General features: G+C 48.8%; 9 protein-coding genes across 9 annotated transcripts; 5 read left to right on the plus strand and 4 right to left on the minus strand.

Annotated features, from left to right (window-relative positions):
• Positions 1 to 804: 804 nt before the first annotated feature.
• Positions 805 to 2,522, minus strand: N7520_010212 (uncharacterized protein; the record flags this gene model as incomplete). Its single annotated transcript, XM_057144146.1, is given in 7 exon segments — positions 805 to 1,151; positions 1,216 to 1,315; positions 1,334 to 1,355; positions 1,431 to 1,586; positions 1,648 to 1,804; positions 1,856 to 2,441; positions 2,472 to 2,522. The coding sequence occupies 7 exon segments, from the start codon at positions 2,520 to 2,522 to the stop codon at positions 805 to 807; spliced, it is 1,419 nt and encodes a 472-aa protein (XP_056993434.1).
• A 350-nt stretch (positions 2,523 to 2,872) lies between these two features.
• On the plus strand, positions 2,873 to 4,424 carry N7520_010213 (cupin domain-containing protein; the record flags this gene model as incomplete). Its single annotated transcript, XM_057144147.1, has 4 exons — positions 2,873 to 3,128; positions 3,197 to 3,631; positions 3,708 to 3,988; positions 4,377 to 4,424. The coding sequence occupies 4 exons, from the start codon at positions 2,873 to 2,875 to the stop codon at positions 4,422 to 4,424; spliced, it is 1,020 nt and encodes a 339-aa protein (XP_056993435.1).
• A 157-nt stretch (positions 4,425 to 4,581) lies between these two features.
• Positions 4,582 to 5,401, plus strand: N7520_010214 (acetyl-CoA synthetase-like protein; the record flags this gene model as incomplete). The annotated part of the gene is made up of 3 exons (XM_057144148.1): positions 4,582 to 4,717; positions 4,751 to 4,898; positions 5,026 to 5,401. The coding sequence occupies 3 exons, from the start codon at positions 4,582 to 4,584 to the stop codon at positions 5,399 to 5,401; spliced, it is 660 nt and encodes a 219-aa protein (XP_056993436.1).
• A 223-nt stretch (positions 5,402 to 5,624) lies between these two features.
• On the plus strand, positions 5,625 to 5,897 carry N7520_010215 (uncharacterized protein; the record flags this gene model as incomplete). Its single annotated transcript, XM_057144149.1, has 1 exon — positions 5,625 to 5,897. One exon carries the CDS (start codon positions 5,625 to 5,627, stop codon positions 5,895 to 5,897), a length of 273 nt encoding a protein of 90 aa, XP_056993437.1.
• An 851-nt stretch (positions 5,898 to 6,748) lies between these two features.
• Positions 6,749 to 9,128, minus strand: N7520_010216 (GMC family oxidoreductase; the record flags this gene model as incomplete). The annotated part of the gene is made up of 3 exons (XM_057144150.1): positions 6,749 to 7,527; positions 7,579 to 8,702; positions 8,755 to 9,128. The coding sequence occupies 3 exons, from the start codon at positions 9,126 to 9,128 to the stop codon at positions 6,749 to 6,751; spliced, it is 2,277 nt and encodes a 758-aa protein (XP_056993438.1).
• Positions 9,129 to 11,602: 2,474 nt separating this feature from the next.
• N7520_010217 (acyl-CoA dehydrogenase NM domain-like protein) lies at positions 11,603 to 13,726 on the plus strand (the record flags this gene model as incomplete). The annotated part of the gene is made up of 7 exons (XM_057144151.1): positions 11,603 to 11,807; positions 11,873 to 12,071; positions 12,123 to 12,263; positions 12,329 to 12,448; positions 12,509 to 13,022; positions 13,087 to 13,141; positions 13,206 to 13,726. The coding sequence occupies 7 exons, from the start codon at positions 11,603 to 11,605 to the stop codon at positions 13,724 to 13,726; spliced, it is 1,755 nt and encodes a 584-aa protein (XP_056993439.1).
• A 963-nt stretch (positions 13,727 to 14,689) lies between these two features.
• Positions 14,690 to 17,963, plus strand: N7520_010218 (acetyl-CoA synthetase-like protein; the record flags this gene model as incomplete). Its single annotated transcript, XM_057144152.1, has 2 exons — positions 14,690 to 15,677; positions 15,739 to 17,963. 2 exons carry the CDS (start codon positions 14,690 to 14,692, stop codon positions 17,961 to 17,963), a joined length of 3,213 nt encoding a protein of 1,070 aa, XP_056993440.1.
• A 754-nt stretch (positions 17,964 to 18,717) lies between these two features.
• On the minus strand, positions 18,718 to 20,802 carry N7520_010219 (acyl-CoA synthetases/AMP-acid ligases II; the record flags this gene model as incomplete). Its single annotated transcript, XM_057144153.1, has 8 exons — positions 18,718 to 19,054; positions 19,110 to 19,247; positions 19,301 to 19,387; positions 19,440 to 19,523; positions 19,618 to 19,915; positions 19,985 to 20,198; positions 20,256 to 20,427; positions 20,495 to 20,802. 8 exons carry the CDS (start codon positions 20,800 to 20,802, stop codon positions 18,718 to 18,720), a joined length of 1,638 nt encoding a protein of 545 aa, XP_056993441.1.
• A 398-nt stretch (positions 20,803 to 21,200) lies between these two features.
• On the minus strand, positions 21,201 to 22,680 carry N7520_010220 (uncharacterized protein; the record flags this gene model as incomplete). The annotated part of the gene is made up of 2 exons (XM_057144154.1): positions 21,201 to 22,422; positions 22,505 to 22,680. 2 exons carry the CDS (start codon positions 22,678 to 22,680, stop codon positions 21,201 to 21,203), a joined length of 1,398 nt encoding a protein of 465 aa, XP_056993442.1.
• Between the last annotated feature and the right edge of the window lie 462 nt (positions 22,681 to 23,142).

Here is a 23,142-nt window from a genome sequence, read left to right on the forward strand (position 1 = left end):
GGAGCCCAAAATGACTGGAGCATTCCATGGAGCAATACCAAGGACAAATCCAAGAGGATCTTTGAACAAACCCATAAGCCTCGCCCTTTGTGAAAGGGATTGATTCGGTAGCCCTTGGAGTGATGAGGGCTGCACACTCCTCAATGATGCCGATGCTGTCATTGGTGATAGTATCGGCCCAAAAGGGCCGCTGTGAACTCCTTCGTGGCAGATTTACTGGACCTCACTTGCCCTGTTACTCAAGACCTGATACACAAACTCAGCCAAAGTACGACTGCTTCCTGTGGGGAGCTTGTAGGAGACAACTCACTACGGCCAGTTTCAGGAGCAGTTGGCGTCACTCAAAGTGTGTTGTCTTAAGTCACGCTGTGAAGGCGCGTTCACTGGACTCAACAGCTTTTATCGCTAGTTCTTTCGTCGCCCCTTAAGAAAAGAAAGAAGTGTAGTTGTTGAGATTAGGAATTGCGGCCCATCTCTCGCGGGAAGTAAGGACAATGTCCTCACCATCGATGATGAGTGGCACAGTGGTAGTTATCTACATTGTAGTTTGAGCCAGCAGCGAATGATATTCTAAATCTTCTCTAATGAGTCTGGGGACTTGCCCAAATAAATAATATGCGACCAAAGCATCATCGAACCCATACCCAAGGATATACTAACATAGCGGCGAATGCTTCTAGAGAACTACGGCTCATTTCAGCTTCTGGCAATGAATGGGTCAAGAACAACGGATGTGAGGTGAGAGTGAAAGTCATGCAAAATTTAACATCATTGGTTTAACGAGGGTTTGCTATTGTCCTCCAGCTAACAATAATTTGACTGGCTCTTCTCCCATGCCTCATCAATGGCTCTTTCGGTATCATATCCATAACACCACATCTGAGTTGCAGGGTCACTCCACTGGTTGGGGCTATGGCTGAATGGGAGTCCCTTTACTTCGGGGATCATTGCCTCGTCTCTCGCCTCTTGCAGGGGGCCATCGGCAAAATGCCAGAGGTGGCTATTAAGGAGACTAGCCTCCTGCATCTGACCGGCGCGCTGCATCCTGACCTTCTCGAAAACGGATATACTCTCTGCTAGCTGATCTTTGCTGGAAATCTTAGACAAAGACCTGGAAAGAGCCAGTCCGTCTTCAACAGCCATTGCGGCACCTGTTCAAACTTTTAAGTACTTTTGATTTTACCCAAGCATAGATTCAATCTCCATAAAACATACCTTGCGACATGTATGGCAACATCGCGTGAGCGGCGTCTCCAAGGATGACAAGTTTGTCCAATACCCATTTATCCAGAACCGAGCCACTGATGAGTGGCCACTTGAGTGTTTTTTCTACCATGCCAATAATTTTGGTAAGTCTGTCGGAAGATGGTTAATTTAGTGCTTCTCAAGAAAAGAAATGTAAATGAAAAGCCAGATCATTCTTTACTTACACTGGATCCCAGCCTTCGAACTCGTCCTTCATATCGTCAATAGCCTTGAGGGGGTCCCATGTGGATGGGTCAGTGACGTCTGGATGAGATAGTACCATATTGAAGGCCTTGCCCGCGCCAATGGTGTAGGTCATGACATGTCTGGAATCACCAATCCTGTCATAGAAATTAGTATCTGAGAGAAACGGGTAACATGTGGATTTTCTCTTCACCATACCAGATATTTAGCGCTGGTCTCGCAAGGATCCATGAGACCTCGGGATCATTTCGCATACGTTCCACATCTACGGTGGCACGATAAGCAGCAAAGCCAGGCTTGCGGAAAGCCATGTCTTCTCCTCCGAGGACGATTTTCCGAGCGACGGACTTGATTCCTTTAATAAGGGTCAGTTAAGGGTCGAAAGAAATAATAATATGCGGCTAACCATCAGCAGCAATAACCAGATCTCCGGTCTGGATTGTTCCATCAGCCAGCGTGATGCTTCCCGCAACCGGGTTGTAATTCTCAACCTTTGCTCCCAGTTTGATCTCGATTCCTATGTCCTGCGATTTTTGGCATAAGGCAGAATGGAAATGAGCTCTGTGAATCACATAGTATGGAGCATTAAATTTTTCCGTAAAATGAGGTACCAATTTCGTATTGCCAATGACCTTCCCAGTCTGCCACCGTCTGAAGGAAATGGATTCGGGCTCAGTCACATAGGGCTTCAGGTATGACTTGAGCCCGAGCTTGAAAAGCACTCTGGTGGAGTTAGATGGGACTTGAATTCCCGCTCCTACCTCCCCAAGGACGGGTGTCTGTTCATACACCGTTACTTTGTGGCCGCTTTGCGTCAGGGCAATGGCTGTGGCAAGCCCTCCTAAACCAGCACCAACGAGGAGGATATTCAAGGGCACTTTTGCCTCTTCCACAGCGTCACTGATCATATTTTCCGGTGCCAAAAAAGGTCTCGCGAATTCTAGGCAGTTGCTGGGGTATGTTGGCATCTGCAAGGCATGAATAAGCACCCGCTGTATGCAAATGATTAGAGGAAGACTCACGCTGAGTGCTGTAGCATCATAAGCATTATGCGTGACTCCGTTTGAAGTCATTATGGCTGTGAAGAGAAGATCGATCACCAAAACTGAAATTTCAAGATCATTCTTATTCAAAGTCTTGGTATAATTACACCACTCGGATGGCATTCTCTGACCGGCCGTATTTCCGCGATTTCCCCGTTCCAGGTAGCCTTTCCAGGTTTCCCGATCTAAGCCCGATCCCATCCAACTTTCGAACACCGCGATGTAATTTTGCAGATATAGTCTGTTGGACAGGCACCTTGTATAGTTAAGTTCCTAAGTTGTGACAAACAACATAACTCATCAGTGCCGTCCCATTTTGCTAAGTTCCTTGCGCATCTTTCGAATCACGGAAGAATAGGTTCTTTACCCGACACTTTACCATGGCTCCGTTGGCAGAAGAAAAGGCCCTCAACGGTGTTGACACATCCGAGAAACTGCTTCAAGATCTTCAGGACAGCAAGACTCTCCCGTTGTGGACTCAGATGACTCGGCTTAACCCACCTGCGCCAAACCCAACAACAGTCCCTTTCGTCTGGGAGTACGAAACCATTCGCCCCAATCTGCTGCGGGCTGGTAACCTCATTTCCGAGAAGCAGGCCGAGAGACGAGTGTTGATGCTCATCAATCCCACTAGAGGTATGTGCAGCGCCTCTTACAGTCTTGCTGGTCTTGCTTTTGTCTACTTGGCTGATACCAATTCAAAGATGCCCCCTACACAACTGATACCCTCTACGCCGGGCTGCAGCTTGTCATGCCCAATGAGACTGCCCCAGCGCACAGGCACACTGCCTTTGCTATGCGCTACATCATTGAGGGCAACGGAGGTTTCACTGCCGTCCACGGTAAACGAATTCAGATGCAGAGGGGTGATGTGATTCTCACCCCAACCTGGAATTGGCACGATCATGGAAAAGATGGCTCTGGGCCCATGATCTGGCTCGATGGTTTGGATTTGCCGAACTTCCGTCATTTCCCTGTTCACTTTGTTGAGCACTTTGAGCAACCCAGATATCCTGCTGAGAATGTCGATACCAGCGCTTCGCCTATTGTGTTTCCTTGGGTTCGTATGAAGGCCCAGCTCGACAAGGGTTCAGATAACTGGACCACTCATCGATACCTAAAGGAAGACGGACGTGAAGGTACTTTATTGCTACTCCTTGTCTTTTTCAGTATACTATTAAAAATGTCTGCCTCATGATACTAATGATATAAAAGTGAGCCGCATTCTTGGTGGCTGCGCAGAACGGTTGAATGCTTCCACCTCTTCCCCCACCCGTCGTGAAACTACGTCTGCCGTGTACCATGTGATCTCAGGAAGCGGAACTTCCCAGGTTGGCGATGAGATCCTCACATGGAAGACCGGAGATACGTTCTGCATTCCTTCGTGGCACAAATACCAGCATTCCGCCAACGAGGGGGAAACGGTGTATTTTTATCGCTTCGATGATAAGCCAATGATTACAGCTCTTGGATTCTATCGGACGGAACAGATGGATGTGGAGAGTCTGGTTTAGACTTCTGCATGGGCCGGCCTAATAGGCTTTTTTCGGCCTATTACTACCTGATTCTGCCTAATTTTTTAATATAAACTGCTGACTTACCTCTATTATTTACCTACGTATTTATAAAAATATACACTACTAACCTTTAGGCTTTAGTATAGACCAGCCTATTAGGTTTTTCTATAGATATAATTAGTCTATACTATGACCCGTAAATAGGTTACAGGTAGGTAAAGTCAACCTATAACCCAAACCCGCAAAATCTATAAGGGAAGTTATGACCTTGAGGTACTAAGCCTATAACGATATTTTGAGGATTTTTTAGTACTACCTAATAAAACAATCTTTAATCTACTTTATAGAAGTTTCTAATCTTTTATAGCGGGCCTATAGCGTATATAATTGGCGCTTAAAGTCGACCATTTTTTAAGATCTTTAAGGCTCTTAGTAGAATAGTACTATCTTCGTGACTAGGCTATCTAGGCTCGTCCTAAAGTAGAAATATCCTATAATATAAGTCAGAGAACTCCACTATCACTAAGTTCTGTGGCAGAGTATTACTGTGTGGCTCCCAGAGTATGCTCCAAATGCCTACGCTAGGCATGTATGATGTATTATTTGCTGCAGGTATCGTTTCGCTCCAAGTGATCCAGCTGGCGCGGACTCTTCGCATCAGTCTAGCGGCAGCCGGTGTACAGTTCAGCGAAGCCGCACTTGAGCCGCGTACCATTTAAACCTACCCCACAAGCACAAAAGTCGCGGAGCTCGCGTGCACCCTGGTGTCGTCTTCCTCTGCCGCAGCTGTCACTGATGAGACTGCAGTCTGCCGCGCCCTTGTGGAAAAATACACCCGACACCTCCCGAGCCCCATCCCCAACAAGCCCAACCCCGCTGACAAGGCCAAGTACTTATCATTACTGCTACCACCGGCGCAATAGGCTCCTATCTACTAGACATAGCCCTCGAAAATCCTGATGTGCGCCATGTCATCTGCCTCAACCGCGCTAATGATGGTCAGGCCCACCAGACAGAGGCGAGCGCATCCCGGGGCCTATCGACGGACTTCACGCGAGCTGGGTTCCTCAGGTTAATCTAGCCGAGCCTACATTCGGGCTGACAGCTGATATATACGACCGACTTGCACGGGAGGCAGACCGCGTAGTTCACAGCGCTTGGCCTGTCAACTTCAATCTTTCAATCGCCTCCTTCGAGACCTACCTCCGCGGAGTGTGCCACCTTGTCGACTTTGTTGTGCGTGCCCATAAGAATGTACCCATTACCTTGATCTACAGCGTAGGCACTATGGACCACTGGCCCACGCCGAATGAAGTCGTGCCGGAATCGGCACTGGAAGACTGGTCTCTCGCTGGAACAGGTACGCTCGATCCAAGCTCGCCAGCGGCATGATTCTGTTCTGGCGTGTCGCGCACCACCATTCGTGTGGGACAGGTCGGTGGTCCACGTGAAGCACAAAGCCAATGGAATCTACAGGAGTGGGTACCCAGCTTGATTCGCAGCTCCGTCTACCTTGGGTTCCTCCCTGATTCCCTGGGCGTGATGGGCCATCTGGGCTGGGTGCTCGCGGAGGATGGTGCTTGTGGCGCTGGAGGTATCTGGAGTGACCGCCCGTATGTCTGTTGAGGAGCTCAATGGGTACTTCCATGCGTCAAATAAGAATGTCACCGACTGGCCAAATGCCCACTTTGCGCGAGTTGTCTCATTGAAGCAGTGGGTGGATGCCCTAGAGAAGAGCCAGATGCATGCTGCGTATGTGGAGCAAAATCCTGCGGTGAAGCTGCTGGACACGTTACAAGCGGCTGGTCGACGTACTCGTTTGCGACGACACGAACAGAAGAGTACAGCTCGAAGATGCGACAGATTGAGGCGGTCCTGCCCCAATTGATGAGGCATTGGTGTGAGCAATGAAGTTTTGATCATGCGTTCATGGACCCTCAATCGAAGTACATGGGACGAGCATGATCAACTTTTGAAGAAAAGCTGAACCTCATCCCGAGGTTTAGCCAGGACAACACCCTGGCCAAGGACTGAATTTTGCGACCATGGGAAATTGTTATAGGCCAAACGTATATGATTTCGAAAATTCAAGACTTATGGTGATGAATTTGCATGAAACATGCATTGGATTGTGTCGGTGTCCCTGGGTCATATCATGTGACCTGAGCAGCGCTGGCATCCCGTTTAGGACTAGCTTAGTTTTGGGTCTGGGGGCATATCCTCTAGATCTTCTGCTCCTTCTCTCTTTTCTCCCCCCATACCCAATATCACATACGTTCTGTGTGAAGCTGTCAGCCTACATATTGTAGTCATCTTCCATCTTCCCCGCTTGGGGCCTATTGGCGCCAAGAGATTGTAGTGCCAACTCCAGAGCTCATCCCTCCTTCCTATCTCTTCAAATATATGTAACTGAAAGAAATTGCCATTGTGACTGAGGAAAGCCAGGGCTTACCTAGTTCGCAACAGAGACTTAAAAAGGCAGGTCTCATCTGGGCAACCTTGTTCGAGGTTTTTTCACTCGTGGGATTAAACCTTCCCGGGCCATAAACCGAATCCATCTTCACGCGCTACGACCCATCATGTTATCGTATATGTTTGTAATTCAGCATGGAATAGGAGTATCAGTGAAAAAAGGCGGAATAATTCAAAAGGACCACTAGCGGCTCATATACATGATAACAAAGGAACCTGCTTAGTTTCGCAAATTGTAGCCAGTCCCTTACATTCTTAAGCGACTTCCTACAGCCGCGCTGACGGGGTTTCGGTCGCATCTTCTTTCTGCGTGCCCTTTGACAATTTCTTACTGGCCCAGTCAGCAATAGCCATGTTAGTGATCATCGGATTCACGCCACTAGCACTAGGGAAGATCGACGCATCGATCACATAAAGCCCTTTCGTGCCCCAAACCTGGCATTCGGGGTCCACAACACCCTTAGCCGCAGTACTAGCCATTCGACATGTTCCCATCTGGTGTGCACTGGAGAAGAAAGCCTTCTCAACATTCAAGGGCGACTTCTGGCGGAGGTGATCTATCCATTTCTGGAATTCTGCATTATTTATACCCTCATCTGCTCCCTCGAGTCCTGAAGCCTCTTCGGATCGATAGAATGGTGGCATATCTGCGTAAGAAGTGTGATATTCCTTTGCACCAGACACGAATGCAATTTTTGCACTGGCGATCAATGCTTCCAGGCCACTCTGTCGATCGAATGCCGAAGGCGTGTACTGGACACGAATTCTTCCATCAACTGGGTCTGGGTAGACTCGTCCGGAATCTCGATCCCGGGTGATGGAAATGAAGCTTGTCATGTGGCTGAGGTTGGCACAAAACATTTTATAATCGAGTCCATCTCGCCAGGGAAAAGTTGGGAGATACATTGGCGGTAGGGTGACAGTTGCTTCGACCTTGGCACCGTGGCCATGGCCATCGAGGTTTTCCAATTCCTTGACCAAGGTGGTCAGTGCAGAGCCCTCCCAGGGTCGAATCTCTTCATCAAAGACGGCAGCCCCAAAAAGCACTATGTAGGGATTAGCAGGCTTTCATCATAAAAATTCTTGGAAATACCTACCCGGGTGTAGATGAAGGTTTCGACCAATGTTCCAGTTTTTCAACCCACTGCGAAGAAGCAGAAGAGGGCTATTGAGAGTGCCGCATGAAACAATCACTTTCTTCGCCTTGATCACAATCTTCCGTTTCGCGGCATCGCCCTGCTCCGGCACGAGATAAGAGTCCCTGGGGGTCCAGGTACCTTCCACACCAGTGGCAATCTTTTCTTTATTCAAAATTCTGCCTTTCTCAATGAAGGTAATCTTGTCCGCCTTAAAACCTTCCATGAAGATTGCACCAGCCTTGGCTGCATCCGCCAGCCACGTTTCGGTAGGCCCCTTTTTTCCCGCCGCGGCGCATCCCATTGTACAAGACCCACAGTAGTGCTCTTCATCACCAGTATTCTGCGGAACGATCTCGGTAGCATATCCGAGTTTTCGAGCACCCTCTAGGATGACCTGATTTTGCCGATTGTGCTTAATATGCTTCGAGTCAACGCCCATTCGGTCACAGACGCGGTCCAGGGAGTTCTGGAACTCGGCCGACGTGAAGAAGGGCAAGCCGGAATCAGCCCACTCCTTGCGTACAAAGGCTTGAGTTTGCAGAGAACATGCCCAGTTGATTGTTCCGCCACCGCCCCAAGTTGAGCCAGCAAAAAGTGCAACCGACGCATCATCGGTGAGAGCTGAGCCCGCTCCCTCATACATATTTACAAGGCCTTTACTGGTTTCCATGGGAAAGTATTTTGATGGGTAGTGGTACGACTTTTCGACGACCACAACGCGGTGACCGGCTTCAGCAAGATTTTTAGCTGTGACAGCACCACCACAGCCACTGCCGATGATCACCACATCTGTTTCAATGATTTCCGGGTCATTACTCGGGGGAAACTGCAGAAACTCGTAATCAAAGCCGTCGGCGGGCTTCCCATGCACAGGCACTCGAGGTATCCCCACAGCGATCGGCAATGTAGGGCTGGAAATCATCCATGTCTTCTTGAACATGGCCAGCAAAGATCTGTGAATGAGACGAATTGGGGGCAATCTAGAAGACCCCCACGCTGTGAAGATTTGCTCGCGGACTTTCAGTGGTTGGTTCTGAACTGGAATCATCGAACCAGTCAGGAGAAGAGCACCTGCACGGGTACTAAAGGATTATTAGCATTCAAGAATCTCCTCCGCGGGGCAATAGTACCTACTTAAGAACATCCAATATCATGCACAGTCCTTTTCGACCCTCTTCATGAACGTCATTTGCGAAGAGGCACTGAAGGCCATCTCTGAACCCTTGGAGAGACGAGGCACTCTCTTGCAAATAGGCCCTAGCCACATCTGTAGCGTTAGGCACCCGGATATTTGCCGCCAGTCTCGACACTGCAGATTCAAACTGGCCTTCTGTGAGTCTTCTCTGGTTAGGCGAGGCGTCTCCACCAACACGGACAGATGGTATGACAGTATCCGCCAAGGCCAGAAGGGTCTCCCATTGAAGATCAGTCAAAACCTCATATAAAGGCACTGGCGGGACTGCGGCTTCCAGTGGTATGTACGAAGGCATCTCTTGTAGCTCTGCCATGTTGGTATTTGTCCAGAAGGAGAAGCACAATATGTCTGTGCTTGTAAGATTGATGAGTGGAGGAGAGATAGGATGGAAAAGAAACCTTCAGTCCGTTGTGCAGGTCAGTCGGTCACGATGCTAGAAGAGGTATGAAGGAAAGCAAACAGGCATGGGAGGAAAAAAAGGCAGACAATATAGTAACAGCCCAGCCGTACTTGTCCTTTCCTGGAATGAAATGTGTGTGTTTTAATACCATTGAAAATTATGGATTACGGAAGTGGAAAAGTTGCTCCTTGAGATGTCATCCTTATCTCGAGGAGTTGTAATATGTAGATATTTGATTTACAGAATCATATTGTCTGTATCCAATTTCACAAAGTAGGAGACTGATTCAATAAATATTGGGTGACGAGCTTTGCAGTTGGATGCATCTCTAGCGTAAAAGTGAGGCGTAAAGTCATATCGACGGAGTCAAAATTGCACAGATTTAGATACTTTGTTTACAGTATGTGTTTGTGGACCTTCGGATATGGCCGGCAAACTGCTGGCGAAAACCGAGCCATGTTCTCGAATTGGTGAGGTTTGAAGTTCTTTTCCGCTCCTTTTAGCCTAGTCCAATGGCTCGCCGAAAGGCTGGCTGAAACGATGCCTTACTAGTCTCCTAAGACTAAATACTGACGGCCGAAAATCCACATAGGGATCCCGCGCTCAGTATCGAGATATCGTCGTTATTTCAATAACCTTAATGACTCGAAATTGGAATCTATATTGCTACCGCCCCTTCGAAGTTCATGAACTGTTGGGGTCTCAGCTTCTTCTTTGGCGAAGGCTGAGCTGAAATCTTCAGGCATGCTGGCTGAGCTTAAAGTCTGACCTCGGAGGAAGAGAAAAGATTACCCGCCAGCAAATCCACGCTAGCCACGTCTCGGTACTTTCGGGTCGTCTAAAAAATCCCAAATCGTCTTACCACCCGCACCCTCACATGTTCCCACCGTTCAGCCATGAACACCTTCAATTTACACCTCGATGGATTATTGCTCGGCCCGAATCCCTGACGTGGGTCCTGCTTCCCGAACACTGTATTTTTTCATGTAAATCTCTTTAGGTGCCGACCTGCCGCGCTGATTGATAGAGTGCTACTGATCTCCTAGATGGCGTTGGATTATCCTATTGTAGCCATGAAACCTGAATAGAGAAGCTTATTCAGAAATAATAGGGTATTGGCCTGTAGTTAGACTGCGACATAACCCGTAATTGAGATTTCATCTTCAACCCGAAACCAACCCGCACGTAGACCTCGCCATGACCCTCACCCGACCCTTACCTGCAGAGGGTTGCTTAAGGCTCATCCGCACTCACTCACAATCACCCGTCTTGCATAATCTTTTTTGGCCTTTCCTAATTTAGATGGAAAATTTTGATGACTCAGCTTATAAATTACTGTTACTTACAGCTGTTCTTGTATCGATATCTGATATATCGTCATTATCACTTGTTTTGTTGAAACTTCAGGAAATCATTAAGTATTATAATCAAATAAACCAGTAATATATTATTCATAGTGTTGCGAAATTTCAAATTACTTGATGGTGTATTTTATGTGGAGATAGTATGAATTAATTCTAAGATACGAAGTGTAGACATAGAAATATATATTTACGTTGACATCCATAATTACATTTCTACAGGAGCTATATCTCTCCATATGTCAGGAGGTTCAAGTATTGACTACTGAATATTCCTTCAAAATATATCTTTTCTAAATATTAAACTAAAATTTATATACCCCCCTAAATGCTAATTGTCCCTTTAAATATCAATAGTGCTCGAGCTACATAGCCTGTAGGTTCAACCAACACTTACCAGGATCCTACGATGATAAGGGTAGTCTACATAGACTTCTGCAAAGCCTATGGGCCGGCCCAAAGCTTAGCCTATAGTAGACTGCAGTCATTCCTATAGGATAGGGGTAAAATATGTAATTGTTTTATAGCTGCTGTTGTTGTATGGGCGGTAATAAAGGCGGTGCTTGTCATATATGAAGGTGGGGTAAATATAGGCCCAAAATGTAAAATATCTACTTGAGCTTTAGGACCGCTGTCGGACATTGTACTCGTGTTCGCCTAGTTGTCTTGGAGTACCGACCCGCTGAGATGAGAACGGTTGTCTAATGCCCGCACTATGCCCATAAATGTGACTGCTCAAGCCTTCAGTGGTTCCCGCAGCCGCCCAATCCAGACTGCCGGCGAACCCGATGTTAATGTGGATCAAGGGTCGGCTATTTTCCAATGCCATTCAATAACCTGTTATCTCTTAGACCTATTATGTCTTAGCGCATTGCTAGTGAATCTTCAAGGAAGGAATATTCAGCTAAGCCCCTAAACGTCCAACAGGCCGGTCGAATTGAAGCAGATACATAAAATGAATGCCCTTCGTGATGATGCGAGTCCGGGAAAATGTCAACACTATTATCTCTGCAATACCTATCAGACATGTTTCTCATGTCGCTGCCAAATTCAGACCATGATGTTGCCGTATCAGACTACCGTGCACTCTACGAGCAAATATGGAACACGCCTTCACCGACTCTGGAATTGGCCAGGTCACCACTGATGCAGCCTGCACCACCGACGATGACTCTCGAGGAACGGACGGCGCTCACATACCAAAGAGCAAGAGCCTTGGCGCACGCCCACAGTACGCTCTCCTCTTGCAATTAACTCTCATGCTTGCAATTAACTAATCTCGGGACTTGGATTTAGACTTGTCATTGAAGGATGTAGTTGAAATGACCCCAGCCTTCTGGAAACTTCACGTAGACATGCTCACCGCTATGGACGGCGGCGCCATCAACCTGCTTAGCGTCCAGTATAATCTTTTCGTCGGCACAGTTGCTCGATTTGCTGCCACACATCCAGAATTGCCGTCCATTATAGAGAAGGCATTAAGGGTTGACATCTCGTGCGTTCTCCACCTGGTTTCCTGCAGTCACATCTTGTTGACAAGCTTTAGATCACAATTCATGCTTACTGAGCTCGGACATGGCTTGGATGCTCGCAATCTTGAAACGACGGCGACACTTCTGCCCAATGGCGGCTTTGAATTACATACACCGTCTCCGAACGCCGCCAAGCAAGTGACCATATACTCCAGGTTTATCTACTCTGATACTGACAAAGCAATCCCAGATGCATGCCACCCAATACTCCACGCAACAGCCTCCCGACCATTGCAGTAGTAATTGCCCGTCTCATTGTCAAAGGAGAGGACCGCGGAGTCCGGCCGCTCCTGGTTCCCATGTCCGATGGCACCAAGATGTGCACAGGAATTACATCAAAGTAAGTATCAGCAATCAATCTCTATAGATACATCCATGACTGACAAAAGCGAGTATCCAGAGTTTTTCCACTCCGCCCGGGCGCGAATCCAATCGACCATGCCCTGACCTTCTTTGACCACGTACAACTCCCGCCTTCCGCGCTGCTGGGCAGCCTGGAAAAGCCACGCAACGAGCGCGACAACTTTCTATCCACCATCCACCGCATGGGCGCCGGAACCCTCTTCCTAGCCGGCGCGTGTATTCCATTAATCAAGATGGCCGTGTACAACGCCAGCAAATTCAGTTTCCGGCGCCACATCCTCGGACCTGACGGACAGCCGATGCCCGTGATCAACTTCCGGACGCAGCATCTTCCCATTTTGCACGCTATTGCGCGCGCCCATGTTCTGCAGGCGTTCTTGATTTACGCCGGGAGGCAATACTGCATTGAGGCTGATTCGCGGCTCCGCCATATCTTTGCAACGACGTTTAAAGCAGTTACGATTCATCACTTCAAAGATAGTCTCCAGCCTATCAATGAGGGCTGCGGCTGGCAGGGGTATTATGATCGCAATCAAATCCTCGCCGCCAGTGTAGGTCTTCTTCTTACCCCCGAAAAGAACCAATGCGCATTGCTAATCACCTTGCCTGATATAGCTGGAGTTCAACGCCGTGGCAACCGCAGAAGGCGACGTTCGAGTCTTAGCCATCCGTATGTCTAGCCCCAACTCTTTCACCAGTCCACTCAAGCTAATGCTCAATCCTCTATTCAACAGGTCTCGCCAGCGAGCTCCTAATCGGCCGCTATGAGGTCCCACCACCAGTGAAACCCAACAGCCCCGTCGCACGCCACGAAGCAGGTCTCTTCGCTGAAGCTCGGGAGTTAATGAAGCGCTTCAGCAACAAACACCGCAGCGAAGCTTTCAATCGCATTATTCTCCCCCTGTGTCTCCCCTTGGTCCTCGCGATCGGTTATCGTATGGCACTCGAGGCCGCTGAGAACGTCGGCATCGATCCCAAGCTCCGCGCCCTCTACGAAGCTGGAGTTCTCAAGGAGGATGCTGGCTGGTTCGCAGAGAAGGGCGGTATTAGCCGTGAAGAGGGGCGCACCATGGAAGCGCAGGCAGCTGATGCTGTCCTCCCGGAATTGCCGCGATTGGTCGAGGAAACTGGAGTCGAGCCGTATTGTACTGCCCCTATGACCTCACAGGCTTTATGGGATGGGTATCTTGGGGAGTTGGAGACGTTCTCGGGGGATGCTGTGTGGAAATTTGAAGAGATGAAGGCGCGGCTTTGAGAGTTGCTCTGTATACATGTGTTTGAGCGCCTTTGAATATCATAAGAGAGTCTTCTTTTAATATAGCTTAGTTCTGAGCTTGTATAGCTATGGTATATAGTCTGTGCCATAACCTGCAAATGGGTAGGTAAAGTCAACCCGCAACCCGAACCCGCAAAACCCATGGGTTGCTCAAGTCAACCCACAACTCGCATGCAGGTTAGATAGACTGACCCAAAACCCGACCCATAGGGAGGATGGGGCGGGTTCGGGTGCGGGTTTCTGTGGGATATGGTATCCCATCTCATGGTAAACGGCATCTGCCTAACTACCCCGTGCTGATTACCACATTCCTGATGTACTCCAGGCCGAATGGCAGATAGTAGTCATAGTTTCGAGTCCCACCTAGCCTGTGCCCAGACTTCCTTTTTCTCTTAGACCTCAACTCGGTTCTCGGGTGTCTTGTTCGCACCCAAAGCTCCGTTATGTGTCTAGCTTGGTATTGCTTAGTCTAAATGCCGAGATATATACAAAATCTATAATTCAGCCCACACTGCCTGGCCAGCACGTTAGTGATATCCCCACAAGGAACGCCATGTGTGCTGTCAAACATGTCAGTCTCACCAGCCAATAGGAATGCTTGGCTTGCTCGGTTATTCTCACCTTGGGAGCCTGAGCTAGTGGTGTTCAGCAGCGCCATAATTTACGTATCTAGCGAGGCTAATACTGATCAGTCCGTCGCCGTGTTTGAACACCAGTTCGAGCCAGTGGTGGGGCTGAACTGAAATTTGAGGTAGCCACCTGTGCTTCAACTGGCATAGAGAACACACGGAGTCGCCGGAGCTACAGCTGAGACTTGCCAGAGCGGGGATGGGCGCCTAGAGGATATAATGGAGAGGATGGACTTGAATTAAATGATGGAAGCCTAATTGCGCTGCAAAAATGGGTGAGCTCGTCAGTCGTAATCGCGACGCGTCGCACACGATGACCAAGAACACCATGAACGTCTTCGGTACAATAACAGACTCGGGGAAAGAACCACTCTTAGGAGGAATATGCGGGAAGCGCTTGATGCCCCATGTCATCGACGCAACGGCTATCGCGACGCCAGATGTCGCATGCATGTTCGTCCCCCGGACTCCCGGCAACTCTCGCAATGGCTGGAAGCCTGTGAGCTGGGCGCAAGTCGCGAACGCCGTCAACTTCGCGGCTCATATGCTGATCGATCGAGCTGGGAGGCCAACGCCGGGCACTTTCCCTACGATTGCGTATATCGGGCTTGAAGACCCGCGCTATGTGCTCTTTCTCATGGGCGCCATTAAGGCCGGGTACAAGGCTCTGTTTATCTCGCCGCGAAATTCCGTTGCGGCACAGGTTCACCTGTTCAACAAGACGGACTGTGATATCCTATACCACGAAGAGACGTTGGCAGCGATGGTAAAGCCGTGGGTCGCCGGACGGCCCGGATTGAAAAGCATCGTAATTCCTCCTTGGGATGAGTGGGTGAACACGACTGTCGCCCCATTCCCGTATACAAAGACCTTCGACGAGGCCGAATGGGACCCTTTTGTGGTCCTCCATACGAGCGGTAGCACGGGTCTACCCAAGCCAGTCATTATCCCCCAGGGCTCGTTCGCCCTGAACGACCTGCATCGTTATGTTCCCGAGTACAAGGGTAACCTGCCGTGGTTACCGACATGGGGAAAATTCGATAACCCGCGATACCTTTGTACCTGTCCTCTGTTCCATACCGCAGGTATCGCACCCACGGTTCTGTCAGGCTTTTACTACAACACTCCTGTTGTATTCCGCGATCCGTTGGTTCCTTTCACGGGGGATAACGTGGTGGAGTGGTTGCAGAACTGCGGCGCGACCTATACTGTCCTGCCCCCGGTCATTCTGGAGCAGATGTCGCGGTCACAAGTAGCGCTCGATGAGCTGAAGCAGTTACAAGTTGTGGCCTTTGGAGGAGGTGTGTGAGCTAAAGTGAGATATTCAAGTGCGTCCCAAACCTAACTAAGCCCTATGTATAGGCCCAATCGCGCCCGCTGCAGCGGCCTCCCTGCTGAAGAACGAAGTCAAGCTAGTCAACGCCATCGGGGCAACTGAGTACATCTACATGCCGTACTACACGCAACCAGACTCATCTCTCTGGGAGTGGTTTATCGTCCCGACACAATTGTTGGGTATCGAGTGGCGGCCCTTTGGTGAGGACACATTCGAGCAAGTCTTCATTCGGCAGAACAAGGAGCATCCGGGTGTGCAGGGGTGCTTTTATGTCTTCCCTGAGCTAGACGAGTATAGTACGAAGGACCTCTACCGCCCGCATCCGAGTTTACCAGACCACTGGACCTACGTGGGTCGCGCCGACGACATTATCGTCTTCTCCACCGGCGAGAAACTCAACCCTACCGCCATCGAAGGAGCGGTGATCGGACATCCGGGGGTTTTAGGCGCGCAAGTCGTCGGTGCGGGACATTTCCATGCTGCACTGCTGATTGAGCCGGCGCAACATCCGGCAAATGAGCAGGAGAAGCAAAAGTTACTCGATGATGTTTGGCCGGTCATCGAGAAGGCCAACGTGGAGACTGTCGCGCATGGTCGCATTTTGCGTGACTATGTCTTTTTGTCTGACCCAGCGCGACCCTTCCCGCGTGCCGGCAAAGGAACCATCCAGCGCGCCATGGCTACAAAGCTCTACACAGATGACATTTGCCGCATCTTTGAGTGTAGCTCCGAAACTAACAGCGCCTCAGCTGCTGCTGTGGAGCTCGACTTTAGCTCAGAAACAGCCCTTGCAGATGGGATCCGGACATTGGTGCAACAGGCCTTGAAGTTGCCTGCACTCGACGTTGATGATGATTTCTTCACTGTGGGCGTCGACTCGCTCCAGGTTCTCCAACTAGCACGGGTGCTGAGCGCTAGTGTCAAGCAGACCATTGAAGGAAGGAGTATCTACAGCCACCCAACCATCGCCAAGCTCAGTTCCTTCATTAATTCTCTAGCCGAATCTAATTCGAATGGAACTGCAGCCACCAGCACTGTGGCCGACACCCTGGCCCTATGCTCAGCACTTGTCGAAAAATACACGCAGAATCTCCCTTCCTCAACATCCGACAAGCCCCTTCCCGCCGCTACAAAACAAACCATTATCATCACTGGCACAACTGGAGCTCTAGGCTGCTACCTCCTTGACCTCGCCCTCGCAAGCCAGGGCATCACAAAGATTATCTGCTTCAACCGAACGTCTGACGCACGCGAGCGCCAAATCGCAGCAAGCAGCTCCCGCGGCCTGTCCACCGACTTCTCACCATCCCGCATCGAATTCCTCACCGTTGACCTTTCCTCCTCAGCTACATTCAACCTGCCCGACGAGATCGCAGCTCGCCTCATGAGCACAGTCGACCGCATCATCCACAACTCCTGGCCCGTGGACTTCAATCAATCCATCGCGTCCTTCGAACCACACCTCCTTGGCATCCGACACCTCAGCGACTTCGCAGCTGCCGCCGCCAAATGTATCCCTATCACCTTTGTCTCGTCCGTAAGCACGGTCGAGCAATGGCCCGAGTCAAGCCTCATCCCCGAACAACCCCTCTCAGATTTTAGCCACGCCTCCCAGATGGGCTACGGCCAGTCTAAACTTGCCGCAAGCCTGATCCTCGATGCGGGCGCGACAGTCTCGTCCGTGCCACGGAATATCATCCGCGTAGGACAAGTCGCCGGCCCCCGGGCCGAACAAGGCCAATGGAACCCGCGCGAGTGGCTTCCGACTCTTATCCGGAGCTCAGTATTCCTCGGCTTCCTGCCTAGTCAGCTTGGAGTGCTGGGTAATTTGGGCTGGGCGCCTGTGGAGGACATCGCAGGTGTTATTTGGGAGATTGCTACCGGCCAAGATGGTAATGGCGGATACTTCCATGCGGTGAATCCGAACCTTCCAGACTGGGGGGGTGTTATTGTGCCCGCGGTCATGGAGTTCTATGGAAGCCGGATTGAGCGCGTTGTGAGCTTGCAAGAGTGGGTGGAGGCGTTGGAGAAGAGCGCAACTGGCGAGGTCGATTTGGAGAAGAATCCCGGTGTGAAGCTTTTGGATACGTATCGTCTTGCTGTTCTTGCGTCTACGAAGGTGACGGATGGTGAGGCGGCTAGTGGAGGCTTTGCAACGGAGCGGACGGAGAAGGCGAGCAAGACTATGCGCCGGATGGAGCCGGTGACGGGGGAGTTGATGAAGCGCTGGTGTAAGCAATGGCAGTTCTAGAGTAGTTCTAAATATGTTACGACACGTCTAGGAAGACCTATACGAGAGGGGCCAGAGCCCAAGAGTATAGGCAGAGGAGTATACTTCTACATGCGAAGGGCCCTAACGGAGTTGGGCCGGAGAAGGGTTAACCCGGTATGCCGGTGATCCGCTTAGCTAAGCCGCGCAACAGAAGTAGCACGGCGGGAGAGCTGCATAACAGCTCTCCAGTGATTATATTACCATCAATCCAGACAGCAGCAGTACAGGGGTACGCTGTGCCGTGTTATCAACCCATCCATCCAACTCCCTAAGACCCTGGTCTTAACAAAATTATAATATACTTAAATACTTTTAATATAATATACTATAATCTACTTTTTTTTCCCTATACTAAAGAATCCTACCCTAATTATAATATAGTATATTATAATTACCCCTATAAGTTAGGGTGCTTAAAAGATAAATTAGAAATATATTGAATTTTCAGCTTTATACAGGCCTAGAAGATAATTACAATATACTCGAATACTTTTAATGAAATATACTATAACCTACTTCTTTTTCCCTATACTAAAGAATCCCACCCTAATTATAATACAGTACATTATAATTACCCCTATAGGTTAGAAACCAGTCGGAAACGGACTCGTACCTGATATTCTCAGATGGAAATGGTGACTTTTTGTTGAGTACTTCAGACCGCTCTTTCTATACTCTTTTTGTTGTTTATCGTTTTGTTCTTTTATCATATACAGCGCCCAGATCAATCAGCTCATATTTTACTCGCCCTCTTCTTTCTCGCATTAGACACCAGACGAGCCGGAAGGTGCGCTCTCATAATCTTGCCCGTGGCATTTTTGGGCAATTCTGCCAAGTAGAACAGCCCACCTCGAAGTTTCTTCGGAGATGATACAACGTCGTCGACACTTTTCTTAATTTTTTCCAACAAGTGGTCACGGTCACTAAAGGCCACGGAGTCACGGAGCTTGACGTATCCCACTGGAATATCAGTCTGTTGCGATTCGTCAAAGTAGCCGCAGACAGCCGCTTCGAGAACGTCTCCATGAGCTGCCAGAAGATTTTCGAGCTCGGCGGGAGCCACCAAGTTTCTGTAATATGGGCATTAACAATAATGAAGGAGACTTGACTAACGCCTCTGCTTACCCTTTATACTTGATCATCTCTTTTTGACGATCATGGAACCAGAGAAAGCCGTCCGAATCCATGCTCAGGATATCTCCGGTTCGGAACCATCCCTTGTGAAATGCCTCCCGTGTACTAGCCAAATCGTTTTTGTACTCCCTTTTTCCAAGCCAGTCAGCAAATACAGCAAAATTTCATCAGATGTAACCAACATGAAAAGGGTGGGGCCTCGAACGAGTGCCTCTCCAGCGTGGCCGGTTGGCACATCTTGCAACTTTTCATCCACGATGCGCAGTTTACTAAATGAATCAGGGACTTTGAATGCAATATTGTCTTAGCAAGTCAACTTACTTGCCTGGAAACAATCTTCCAACACTTCCAGACTTCTCAGATGAGCGTGCTCCTTTCAAGATTGAAACCCCAATTTCACTCAGACTATGATCAACATCAGCAAATGAGCGACTTTCAAGGAATCGACAGAGGATAGCTTGGAAACATTGCCTCGGTGTTGAAATGGAATATGGCTCACCCATAGCTCTGAATAATAGCGCAACTCTTCATGATCTCCTGAAGTCTCCTCACAATTTGCGCCTGAAGTGTCGCGCCCGTACACAAAATATGTCTTACATTGCTGAGATCATGCTGCTCAATGCTGCGATCTTTTGCGATAGCCACTGCTGTGGCAGGAATCATTTTCATTATTGTAACCCGGGCTTTTGCGCAGGCTTGGATATAAGTCTCATAGTGGAAGCGTTCCAGGATTACAGCGTAGCAGCCTAGGAATGCGGGCTTCAAGACTGCGCCGATAAATCCGAGCATGTGGCATACTACCCGATATCCTTGGTTAGTCCCCCGAACGATTCTAGTCAACTTTGAGGGTAAGTGGTCTGACGTACAAGGTGCGTACACTACCTCTCTTTCCAGACAGCTGTTTTGCTCGGGAAGAGTGATTCGAGGCTGTAGGACATGCGCAATGATGCTATAGTGGCTCCAAATTACGGCTTTGGGCTTACCACTTGTACCAGAGCTGAACATGATTGATGCGGGGCATTGTCGATTGTCTTTTCCAGATAGATCAAATGGCGCACATGGTGGGAGGCCCTTTCGAGACTATATTTGTTAGATTTGATTTGAATTTAGGTGATATATTCGATGCATTGGATTCACCATATTCGTGAAAAGCTCATCGAGGTCGAGAACCATCGAATCCACATCCTTGACTCTGGATACGGCTTCTTCCATCTTCATCCGCAATGCGTGATTGGTAATCACGGCCGATGGTCGAGAAATCTTCAGATAATGGACGAGATCCTGAACTGATGTCAAAGCATTCATTCCTCTTTTTCAGGAGAAGATATAATGTTCCGTCAGATATTATACAACTGAAATTCAAAAGTAGCACTCACGCGATCACACCCCCAAACCACATCACTGAATGCGCAAGAATTGGATATTGGACAGAATTCGGGGCATAGATGGCGACAGTGTCACCGGTGCTCAATCCCAAAACTGTTGTGAAATATGCGGCCATAGTCGCAGCTTCATTACGTAGCTCGCCATAGGTAACTTGTCTGCCTCCAGGGGATATACCTTCCAAAATAACCTTCGTCTCTGGTACATCCTCAGGGTTATATTTCTGAAGCAATTGAGACAAAGAAAGATCGGGTGGAACATGGAAGTCCGGATGAATTGATTCGTAAATCTGAGAATCCATGATGTCCGATGAGCAAATATGAGAAGGGTTTGTGAGATCTAGTGGCATTTTAGGATTCTGAAATCTCCCTAGACCGCCTTGATAAAAAAATTGACGATCGTGGAACTGAGGTATCATTGTATTATGGAAGTTTCGCAGATCAAAACGTCGTTCCATTCGGTAATGGTACTGATTTGTTACGGTACGGACTAGTGCTGTTGGGGACCTGGGAAATATCAGGTATGACACAACGAATACAACCTATTTTACTTCCGCCTCTTCTGCCCTGCTATGTTTCATGAATCTTTCATGTCTGTACCATAAAGCATCAGAGCCCACCGCTTGATCTGGTACATCGCTAAACACGAAGTCTTGATTGTTTTGAGGGTTCATTGATAGATACAATCATCATCAAAAGGCTAACTGGGGACACTCCTATCCACAAAGCTCATCACTTTATTACCCGTCGAGCTGCGGACAAAATCGTCACCGTGTCCTACAAATTTCACCTTGAACAGGTGTTCGCTGTTTGCCACAACAACAAAGAGAGCTTTCAGCTTGTCGATCAAATGTGCCTCGGATATCTGATTGGCCGTCACAACGGTGGAGCGCAATACACGAACCTCCAAGATGACCTCCGGAGACGGTTCTTTTACACTCAAGATCAACTGCCACTGCAACACACCCCATTCTGCTGTGCCCATGATCTCCCTGATAGTGCGAAATTCGAAGTACCTCCCCACCCACTTGAAACTGAACCGTTTATCGCGTCCCCGCATCCGGATCATTCGCAGGTGCTGAGATTCTTTCACAGGTATGGCGGCCTTTGCAGCGGCAGGCAATGGGTGAATTGATCCCACATCACCAGTTATATAGCGTACAAGCGGGTTTCTCAAGCGCTGCAGGGAAGTTTGAACAATAACACCCACGCTTCCCTCTGGGAGCTCAATCAAATCCTCAGAAGACCCTCTAGGTGATTCTGTGGCTTCCAGAGGAAGGATCTCGATGATCATCGTGCGCGTATCATAGATGAACTCCACTGCATCATCATCTGGCTCGCCGGTAAGTGCCAAATTGGCAACTGCCCAGGGTCCAGCCTCAGAACTACCTAGCACAGAACAGATCTTCAGGGGACCAAGAACAGACCGAATGAAATCCCGCTGGGGTCGACCGAGCGCTTCTGAGGTATATATTATCTTGTCGATTTTCAGCGCATTACGCTGTTCCTCGGTCGCGGATGAGGCAATATAATTCAGGATCTGCAAGATCTGACTACTTCCTCCACTAAGAACGTTCACTCTGTATTTGATGAGCGCGTCAACGACATTGGCAACGGGAGTTGTATGTCCGGCTGCAAGAACACTTCCACCTGCATTTTCGAACATCTCCGACAAGAGATCAAGAGACCGGTAAAAGCCTCCTGTAACGTGCACTGTCAAGATCCAATCCCGAGGGTCTACCAGTCCGCATGTTTTTAGGAATCTGCCAGCGGTGTATCGGTGCTTCCGATTCTCGGTTGTATCCGTCAAGAAGAGCATTGGCACGCCTCCAGATCCTCCGCCGGTAATGCTGCTGTAAACACTTCGTCGGAAGTCATTTTGCGGGCAATCATCCGCGGAGAGGCGCTGGATTACAGTATATCTATGATCCAAAGTTAAATCAATTAGTCATTTTTATCATCCCGAGGTCATGATATTGGGTATCACCGGGTTTTGTATCTTACAGATCTTCTTTATGTGTAAGCGGTAGCCTGGTAAGCTCTGGAGCTGCTGTCGCAATAGGATCGATTAGCCCGGCTATTTCTTCGGCATCGGGTGGATATCGAATCTCAGGATTGTAAAACGGATGTTTGGACGCTACAGAGAGAATTTCTCGCAAAGAGTAGTAAGAATCAGGCATGGTGGAAGGTTGCTCGCGGGGATAGTAATGTGAAATTCCTATTGTGTCTACCACAGTCTTGAAATACGTATTTTGCCACCGGAAATTGCCAGATCAGATTTCAGAGAGCTAATGACATGAATCAGGACTTCTTTTCTTCACTTGCCAAGCTCATAAGTCAGCCTGTGGGGCGAGATCGGCTTAAACCTTGCGCCAAGACCAATATTTCGGCGAATGGATCCCTGTGGGACTAGTATTACATTTACAAGGCCGAGAAAACGCATCGGTATTTAATCTTCACGCTAAGATATAACCAAGAAAACATTGTTCAATGGAGAAAAAATGTCTCCCATTTAGTCATAGCTTGGTATTGGCTGACATATATGCAACAATCAATCAATCTCATATTGTTTTGTTGAGAGGGACTGGCTAGTAGTATACGTGTATTGGTAGGCAGGAATGATACTCACAGACGAAGTAGAT

Source organism: Penicillium odoratum (assembly GCF_028828045.1).
Source record: "Penicillium odoratum strain IBT 22623 chromosome Unknown utg000006l_segment0_segment0, whole genome shotgun sequence".
Lineage (NCBI taxonomy): Eukaryota > Fungi > Ascomycota > Eurotiomycetes > Eurotiales > Aspergillaceae > Penicillium > Penicillium odoratum.